The sequence below is a fragment of the Chlamydotis macqueenii genome, chromosome 6 (genome assembly GCF_036417535.1).
Source record: "Chlamydotis macqueenii isolate bChlMac1 chromosome 6, bChlMac1.mat, whole genome shotgun sequence".
In the NCBI taxonomy this organism is placed as follows: domain Eukaryota; kingdom Metazoa; phylum Chordata; class Aves; order Otidiformes; family Otididae; genus Chlamydotis; species Chlamydotis macqueenii.
This window is the reverse complement of record NC_141561.1, coordinates 21,967,205-21,977,355: the sequence shown is the minus strand read 5'-3', so window position 1 is coordinate 21,977,355 and position 10,151 is coordinate 21,967,205. Positions and strand designations below refer to the sequence as shown.

Below are 10,151 nucleotides of genomic sequence, written 5' to 3'. Positions count from 1 at the left end.
TATATTCTATATTTAAAACCATACCTATTTTTCATTATGACAGAAGATATAAATAAAAAAATATTCCTTCACAATAATGGATGTTGGTTATGACAATGAAGGTTAGAGACTATCCAGTCAAGACTACCTTTAAATAAAGTATAGCAAAAATTGAAGTGATCTCAATATAGAAAACAGCAACACTAGAAGATTCCTTAGAAATCTTTACAGTGTGCAACCATTTATGTTGAATGAGAACTGCAGCAGGGGTATGTAAAAAGTAGCATAAAGAAAGTAAATTGGTAGCTCCCTTTTATCCTCTGACAGCACAAGCCAGAAGGTTTCCAACTTAATTAAAAAGGACCATATTTAAATATATTCCTTTTGTTTAAAACTGAAAACAAAAATCCACTTTGTGTTTGTGTGCATGTGTGTGTCAAAACACAATGAGACAATTGCTTGGAAGTATAAACATTCACAGTTGTATAAAATACAGAAAAATATCGTGTAAGTATGTAATTATATAAGCATTATGCTTATATTAGCAACTATGCTAAACGACTTATGATAACTGCCTACTATTGGGAAGAAATTTTCCTTCCAGGAAGATGACTTTGTAATTGCCCAAGTGTGGGCTACTTTCTGTACCTACCACTGAAAAATTAGTTTTGATTATTATCACCGAAAAGAAAATCAACTTTTGGTCTGATTTGATTTAGCAAAGTCTTTAGCTGTACATTATTTACAGCTACATTTTATAAGCCTCCAAGTAACAACAACTCCTTGGATGGCCTGACAGTGGCCACTTAAAGGACCTTCAGTGCACAAAAGCTCTTTCCACCTCTCTTACAGTGTATGGGTGAAGGAGGTCACAGTGGGGGCAAATTTAAGATGGCTGCAATTTACTCCTATTCTAAGGTCCCTTTAGGTTACTGAAGTGATGTAAATGTTTAAGTGAGAAGCACGTTTAAAATTACCAAATGAAAGGGCCTAATCTCCAAAAGCCCCCTGTCTGATTTTTGTTGGCACAGAGAGAAGTTTTTAAGCTGCCATAACTGAAAGGCAGAAATTATCCTCAGCAAGAACTGGTTCACAGTGCCATTAAGGCCTACAGAAGAAATCTACTAAAATCCCTTGTTGAGCTTCACCCTTTTCTCTGCCATCTGCTGAAAAACGTTTAATAGAAATTTTCTTCTTTCTAACAGGATTTAAACTCTTTACTTTTATAAAATATTAAGAACAGGATATGTTATGAACTATTAAGCAAAATACCTCAATATTTCAGTATAATATACATGAAAGGAAATAAATCTGAACAATGCTTTAACGGTATCAAAATCAAATGAGAAAATCCAAGCAATTTACGTTAATATGCTCCGATCGATGACGATCATCACACTGACATGTTGCCTGTACTCCTTTTCATGCCCAAATCCATCAGCCCAACCAAACACATCTGTCCGCATGGGAACAAAAGTTTAACTCTTTGGCCAGTTTTAACGCGACTGCGTGGCTCTACCACAAGCTGGGGATACGGCTTTTGATAATTTAAAGGCATAAATGTTCTTTAAAACAAGGATGAGAGAAGGCCAGCTCACAGAGGTTAACTGGTGAGGGTAAAGTGAATTGATCAAAAACAAATGAGGAAAGGGGGATAAGTTAGGAAATAATAAAATGCACAGTCCAGCTTTGTGCACAGTTTTTAGCAAGAATGAAAACACGCTACTCAGCAGCTTTTAGACAGTAACTTCAGAATAAAAATATCAGAGACATTAAACTAATTTGAAAAAATATAGCAGAGGTAGACAGTGGCATTACATACATGCATTGCAAGGAAAATACTGTATTTTACCCTTTCCATGCAATTAAAGGCTGCTTAAAATCTCTTTGAAGTCCATTTCTGATGGCTGAGAATGATACAAGCTTAACAATTGGGAAGAAGAAAAAAGAAGAAACCTAGGGAATGTACTTAGGGAGTGTTCGCATTTTGCTTGTGCTTTGCTATTTAATGTTCTGAGGCTGCTCTTGTGAACTCGGGCCCCCATTCAGCAAAGCACTTAATCACGTGCTGAAATTTCATTGATTTCAGCGGGACTTAGGCTTTGGCTTAAGTGCTTCACTGAATTATGTATTATTTTTCACTTTCCCTTACTTCTTTATGAAATTAATAGAACTACTCAGAGTAATGTATTACTCAGTGTAAGGTAAACTCTTGGGTTTTAGACAAGTGACACAATACCTAACTGGAAGCCTCACTACCATTTAACTGAAACAATTGATAAACTCTAATTGCGCGTAATAATGATGTGAACTGCAGTAATAATAAAACTTTATTTTCCCAAATAATTTTCAAAAAGGAAGGATGGAACTACAACGCATCAATATTGCTAGAATTCCATTTACATTTTGACGAAACGTAAAGAAACTGATCTGCACACATGCATTCGTATCCATTGCCATTCATATTTGCACTGCATTTTCTAATATCATTAATTTATCTGCAGCTACTCACCAACTCTCTAGTGCTAAGGGAGTCCCTCAATTTTAAAGGCTTTAAAGTCCACACCCAGATGTACAGCAGAGGAGAATGAGGAGTGAACCAAAGGACTTCAATCTCTGCCAGGATTTTAATGTTTAGTTTCAACCTTCTGTCACATTTTGGGCGAACAATGAGTGAAGGATTGTTCTTCCTGGAACAGCTGAATCCTTCTCTCATCCTCATCTGCCTTGCCTGACTTAATTTCTGTTTATGAGGAGAGACAAAGCTTTTGCTGCACTATCTATTTCACTACCTTCTCTTCCTTTCAAACCCTATTCTGGCTTAGGGATGCCCTGACTGCACTTGGGTCTCATTTCCCATGCCATCTTTCCTTGTCCTGTGATCAAAAAGATGATGTCAGTGAACCCTGATAGTAAGAAATTCTGTAGCTTAAGGAACAAGTGTGAACTGCACCTCCACAAGGAAGAAGGTTTGTCAGCACAGATCAGGATAAACCCATCGGAGGGGAGATAAAAACAAGCATTGTAATCAGGTCTGTGTAATACATGGTCAGATTTAATCATCATGGTTTCTAAAAAAAAAATATTTTTTTGAGCAAATTTGTAAGGCAGTACACATGTGAATGGTTTATTTCCAAAAGTTTTTGACAAGAGCTTGTAAGGAAAAGAAGCAAAGACCGTCGTGGATCAAGACTGTGGCTCAGTAAGATTAAGTAGTCAGCTTCTCTCATGGAAGCAGTTACCAGCAAAGCATCTCAGCATTCCATAGAAAGTTACATATTGTTTCATTAAGGATTTGGAAAGAAAGTGAAAAGTAAGTAGAACATTTTTTCCTGCTACATACAAGAGGGCTGTGGAAATGTAGGAATCATTGGAGCCCTGAGATACAGGTTAAGAAGGAAATTAAATATTTGCATGGATAAGAAGAATAACCAGTCATAATGATGGTTTCAGTCACAAGGGCTATATGAAGCAGTATGTGAAATGTTAGCTTTAAAACTGTTTTGCTTTTTATATTTGAAATAATTCTTCAAGTTAAACTTATGGCAAACTAATACTTTATGAGAACAATATTTACAAAGTAAATTGAGACACAATTATTATTTTAGATTATTTTACTCTGTACATTTTTGTAGTGTTAAAAGCCATACACAGCACAGAAAGTTATGAAGGATAATGTTTAATTTCAGTCTAATGAAATAAAAAACATCTTCACTATGACCCCAAATGAAAATTTTTATTACAGAATTCTTTTAACTCAGTTCAGTTCCTTCATCTTATTTTTCACACAGCTCTACCAGCAGTTGTGCCAGCACAACAGAAGGGATGGCACAGGGTGGGAACAGCAGCCAGGGGGGAGCAGGAAAGAAGGGGTCAGAACTGTGTAAGCCAACCTTGCTGCAAAAGAAACACGTCTCTTACCAACACCAACACATACAGGTAGTGCTGCTCCCCTTTACTAGAATTGCTTATAGCAATACAGCTAAACGGGACAATTTACAGCTGCAAACCAGGTCTAAATCAGTGAAAGAAAGCTACTAGCTGAAATTGTAGTTTTTAATACATTATATAAACATACACGCGCAAAGTTAATTGAAAGAGATTACCAGCATGAAAATACTCTTACCAGTATTAGTCAATAGAGTAAGTGAGGTTCAGCTTTGAGCAAAAGACACACCTCTTGGAGAAGGAGGAGATGGGGAACTGAGAAAGTTGTCATCTTCAGGGATAGACTCAACAGCTGACAATGATTTGTAATACTCATCCTCTCCATCCAGCACTTTTATTTGGCTTGAAAGAAAACAAACAATATTTATTAAGTTAAAAAAAGAATTCTGTCCATACCTTCAGAAACAGAAACTTGTCTGTGGACATGAAAATGAAGAGTGTTAATAAAAGAAAAAAAAAAGAGATGATTTGATGAGACAGAGCTTTTATACACAGTTTGCTATTACTTTTTATGATTATACTCTGAATGATTCCGAGGATCAGTGAAACGCAATATAGTCTTTCAGTTTGGGTGTACAGAATGATAAACAAACTACTTGCATCAAACTGGCATTTCATTTGAGCAATGTGGCTTTTTTTTGTCTGTGTATGTTCCACAAGTAGGGTGTGATCTTCATAATGTATTTCAGCTGATGGTTTGCTGTGAATACGAACCAAAGACTGTATCACCGATTTTTGGGGAAAGCCCTATTGACATCAAGGGACTTTCATTTTCCTATGATGTTTGATGAGCACTGCAGTTCCATGTTAGTGTTTTTATTCCCTATTATATTCCCAGGAATATAGTTGTTTGGTTTTTTTTTTTTTTTTAAACTAGAGGACGGAGATAAAATAAACCAAATCTTGTGCAGTTGTGCAAAATTGGGGGCTTTAACTTTGACTCAAAGACCTCTTATTCATACAGTTATATTCAGAAGATTAATTAAAAACAGAGGAAATAATATAGAAAGTTCTTGTATATTTTTGGAGCACATGAATTTGCAAAACCAAGGATCCATCAGTTCTCTCTGGTCCATGTGACCAGTCAATGAAATATTTTGGCAATTGTATAGTAGCCAGCCTGGCTTTTGCAAATTGTTTTCAGTGATTTCTACCTATTGCCAGGTGATAACTGCCCATATGACAATGAGAACTGACTCAGTTAAACAGAGAAGGAGCACCTCCTTTCTGGGATGAGTGGTCTCTCTGTCAGTTCTTAAAATGTTCTCCCCCAGGAGGGCTGAAGCCCATTGCGAGTGTGCTGCTGCAAAGCTGACCGTGTTCTAGGTCAGAGAACTTCAGTTTCAATGACCTTCATTTGGCACGTTTCACTAGTGCTAAATGCACTTACAAACATGAAGAAAGCTATTTTTTTTTTTTTTTTTAGTGATAGTACTCAGAGAGATCTGCAGAGCATATTTTTAAGCATCAGTTCTAGTGGCTGCAGACAGCAGTACATACAAGTTTTACATTTGCTTCTGCAGAAAATGTCCAATGTGAATGCACAGAAATATGTTAATTGTTTATTTTTAGAAACCTCTCTAGAAAGTTTTGCATATTCTGTAATATCACAAAGGACTTCTTGTGTTTACAGTTGCTTAGAACTAAGAAGATAGATATTTACCCAAGTTTTCTTGGCTTCCTCTTGCTCCCTTGATATTCTAGAGTTCCCTGTGGAGAGGGCCAAGAACACACAGTCAAAGCAAAGCAGCAAGTCGTTAATTTTTAATTCAAAGTGATTTTGTGTTGAATGCAAGCAGATGCTGATAATATCAGAAGTCACAGCATAATTTTTTTGATCAAAGGGCTCAAGTGAGCCTGATGAAGCATGCATCTTGCTCGTCTTTGATAAACCACATCAATTATTCACCGTGAAGGCAGACATCCTGACATGAAAGCAACAGATAAAGAGCATAAGCACATGTTCAAGACGAGAGCAGAAGAACGTGGGGGTGGGGCTGGAGGGGCTGAAACAGGTATTAATAACAGAATTATTAACTGGAAACAAAGCCAGTAAAACAGCTTTATTGCCACTTTGAACTCACATTTAACTGGTTATAGTACATGTTGTCCTCAGGGCTATTCAGCATTTTGGGCTGCTGACATCGTCGACGAGGTGTTCTCAGCTTCTGTTCAAGATAGTTTTCTGAACCTACAGTAAGATAACACAATTTAGTTTTAAGCTGTGCCAGGTGCTGTGAACGTCTTAGTGTATTTTAGTCTGTAAGCAGTCTTTTCTTCTGTCCTGTTTGGTCCCAAATTTATTAGCAAGTCTCTCCTATCCAAAGTAAGCACACAGAAACTTGGGGATCTTTGTTTTCTCTTTTGAAACTTAGTTCAAACACAAGTTTTTAAGCAGAACTTCATTTTTACTTTTATAATATTTTTTATTCTTCCACATATCTCTATCACACAGCTCCTCATTCCTTTCACACTTTATCTTAGTATCTTCTGTTATCTAAGCAGGAAATGAGGTATATTGTGACTAGCTAGGGAGATGTCATTCAGCAGCAGCAAAACCTTTTTTCTACAGTAGACAGTCATAAAGCTCTTTGATTGATGAGACTTAGTCTATTATCATCATGTTTTTTATATCAAAAGGCTACCTTCTTGACATGGCTCTGTTTAACCAGAGTAATCGGGCTTTCTTAATACAATTTGTAAAGTAACAGTTGCTTAAAGTCATCTGGAAAGCAGAGTTTAAAGATGAGGGAAATATTTCAGAAGGGGTGGATTCTGAAAAGAACTAACAGACTTTTTGTTCCTTTTTTTCTTTCATATTAAGAAAAAAAAGGTGGTGTGCTGTGCTGTACTCTATTTTACCAGGTGATTTCTGTGTTACATCCTCTAGATTACCAGAACAACTATTTTCAGGATAAATCAGAATCACTAGGTTACTAAAAGACACTGTGAGAGTTAAGGAAAGGTAATTTACTTTTCAAATAATTGTCCCAATGCCTTTGACTTTTCTGATACATCCCTGTTAAAAATTATTTTAGTGATAGTATGAATAAAACCCGGTTTTGGTGGCAATGAAGGAAAAAGATCCATCTTATCACATTTGCATTCCACACTGCACGGTAAACTTGCTCCAGTACAAAAGACTAGTGCAAAGATCAAGTAGCACATGAACTCCTTTAAACACTTTAAAACTGAAGTCAATACGGCTTGTGTGGATGCAGGGCTCTAATCTCACAAATCCATTTGTAAGATCTGGCCTTAAGGAGCAGGTAATATTACAAAGGAGGTTTATTATAGACCTAGGCTTACAGTCTGCAGCTATTGTACCTTTCTGCAATTACTGTGTGAGGTACAGGAGGTGGTTGAACTTCAGCCTTTTCAGCCAAATGACTGACTGTTCTGGGAGATTTTCTCTCTTTCACTGTCTTTCTCCCTCCCAACAGTGAAATTTGAAAGATTAGTTTCCTCTCAGTGTGGGGCTGCAATGTCTGTGTGGGAGGGGAGTACTTGTTTCGTGCCAACCATCATGTTCCCTTACAAGACCTGCGAGGAATGGTGGGTTAAATGGCCACCAGAGAACTGACTGCAGAGCTGGGTCTAAACTTCAAAAACAATTGTGTAGAGAAAAGGTACATTTCTCCAGTAATACAAAATAACTTTTAAATAATACGCTCACGCTGCTTTCTAATTTAATACCCAAAGCTTCAATGCTTTATACTTTCAAGTAAAGTAAACCTTTATATTTTTGCTAAAGAGATTGTGACAGCTGAGCCTGAACTTTTGTTACTTACCTGTATTGTATATAACCAGACAAGGCAGGACCTGTTCCAGAAAATACTTCTGGGGAAACTGAGTGCTCAAGTAATACCTGTGTCTTTGGAAAGTTTTTTCTCAAATATTTAGACAGGTCATAGGTGCAATTTGCTCTCTCTGAAGTCTCTGGACGTTTTGCAGAAAACGTGCCATCGCTACGTTCTGCTTTCTGTTTGCTCTGAAGTTACTCCAATTGATCTTACAGCTTTCTGTCTCAGGACAGCAGGTTCTGCAGTTTTTGCAAGCAATGTTTTCAGTTGCAAGGCTATACAAGCTCCTTTTTACAGTAATGTAGTTCTTGAACATCTCTCCACAAATAATTTTTTTATTCTAGCAAGAGGCCGGTATGAATAAAGACTCAGGTCCTCACAGTTCTGCATAATTTCACACACTTCTCTGCAGCTTGCCAGAAGTAAAAACACAGCACACAAATATTCAGAATTTTGCAAACAGTATGATAATATGATGGGCTATTCCTTTTTCCTTTCCCCAAATGCTGTTGTGGCCTTCATGTTTTTTTTTTTTTTTTCAAGACACCTATATCTATCGTTTTTGTTTTTAAAAATGTCTTTTATTCATTAGGATTCCGACACACAAATATTTTGCTCTAGCTTTTTATCCTGCGACTTAATTATTTCTGTGTATTCTATGGGTGGTCTGCAGCTTGTGTCCTCCAACGGAAACACCCTTTCAGTGGGCCCATTTGTCTTAGTGTTTAGTAGCTTACTACACGAACAGTACAAAATCTGGTAACATTTATCATAAACTACCATATCTGGAGAAAACAATATTAACATGTGCTCAACACTCAGCAGTTGAATAGGCATTTTAAGTGCTGTTCTAAAATATTTTGCTTTGATGACAAACTTAAAGCTGCCACTAAGAAAAAAGTCATTTTAATAGCAATAGCAGCAGCACCAGTGTCATTACCAGGGTATTGTCTACACTGCACCCAAATTGAGCCAAGTGCCTCTGGCGTGTCCAGGCTCCTGAGTTTGCTACAAATTTAGGGACCAGGTCAGAGAGGACTACACGCACTTCCTTCAGGTTGTCCTTCAGCACCATTTTTTAAGTAACAGATCTGCCCCCCTTTCGTCTGGAAGAAACCTTTTTCTCTGTAACTCAAAGGAGCAGAAATGCCTTAGGTTACAAGTTCCTTATTGGTAAATTCATTACTGCAGTGCAGAAATAACACAGAGCAGGCAAAAGGCCTTCTGCCAAGTGCACTGTGTCAGCGGATCTAGCAAGCAGAGGGTAGCTGAGGTTCTGGGCATCCTCCTCCTTTCCTCGCTTGAACCCAGAGAGGCTGACACACACGGGTGAGCAGGCTCATGTGGATGCTTCCCTAAAGCTACCACAAAATTGATGTTGCTTACAGTGAAGGGAATTAGAAATGGGCAAATGGGTAAATCTGTTGGAGTATAAAGTATTCACAAGTAAACAAACCGATGGGATTTCTGTTTACTCCTCTATTACCACTATTGCTTATCCTTTTTACTTCTGTGGTATGTAAGAGCCCAAGCCAATAGACCAGGACCTTACTGTGCTCAGAGAGATTAAAAAGATGTGTGTTTTCAACTAAATGAAAAGTTAAACATTCAAGCTACATTTTCCAGAACTGGGAATTACATAGTTGGAAAGCAGTATCTCTAGGAGAGACTTGGGAATCATCATGGATATTCATCTGAATATGAAGTAGACTGGGTGCAAAGCAGAGGACTATTTTATAGAAATAGGAAAACAGTTTTATTGTGCAGTGCACAATTATTTTAAAGTGGGCGCTGTAAACTGGAGAATGTTTTGAGAGCAAGAACAATTTGAAATCTGTAAAATCTGCCATACGGTGAGAAATTTAAAAAGACTGTTCTATTTAATTTTTTTTCAAAAGAAGGTTAAGAGGTGATTTGAAGCAAGTCTAAACTCCTGTATAGAAGGGGTAGGATTTTTCATCTGCAGAAACAAAGTCTGAACTGTCTAATGGTCAGAAGCGGAAGAAAATTTTAGACCAGAAATATAGCACATAGTGAAAGCAATTAGTCAGGAGAAAAAAAAAATATTAGCTGTATGGTGGAAACTCCAGTTGAGATTGGAAACATTTAGAAAAAGTATATTTTGACTCAAGCTAAGATTAAAAAACTATCCAAGCTATGACATAGATCACTTCTAGCTTAATAAGAATTCATTTCTCTAATGTGATTTTTATCACGAGTCCTGATCTGCAGAAGATTTTGTATTGATCTTTTGATTTCTGGGTAATAATACTTTCACCTCTGAATTTCCATGTGTTTCTTCTTCTTTGCTTTTTTTATGGCTGAAATGGAAATATTTTTCTTCAATTAGCCATCACATCCATCACACTGACACTTTTTATGACATCTCTTGGCTTGGAGATGATCAGCACATTTTTTATG

At 37.0% G+C, this 10,151-nt stretch overlaps 1 protein-coding gene across 1 annotated transcript in view; it reads right to left on the bottom strand.

Moving 5' to 3' along the window:
- Positions 1-3,715: 3,715 nt before the first annotated feature.
- MYO3B (myosin IIIB) overlaps positions 3,716-10,151 on the bottom strand; it is a 174,647-nt gene continuing 168,211 nt past the window's right edge. The window contains exons 33-35 of the mRNA XM_086750593.1: positions 6,012-6,118; positions 5,591-5,637; positions 3,716-4,269 (exon numbers count right to left, since the gene is read on the bottom strand). Of these exons, the coding sequence (XP_086606719.1) occupies positions 4,134-4,269; positions 5,591-5,637; positions 6,012-6,118 (290 nt within the window). The 3' untranslated portion in view covers positions 3,716-4,133. The remainder of the gene's footprint in view (positions 4,270-5,590; positions 5,638-6,011; positions 6,119-10,151) is intronic.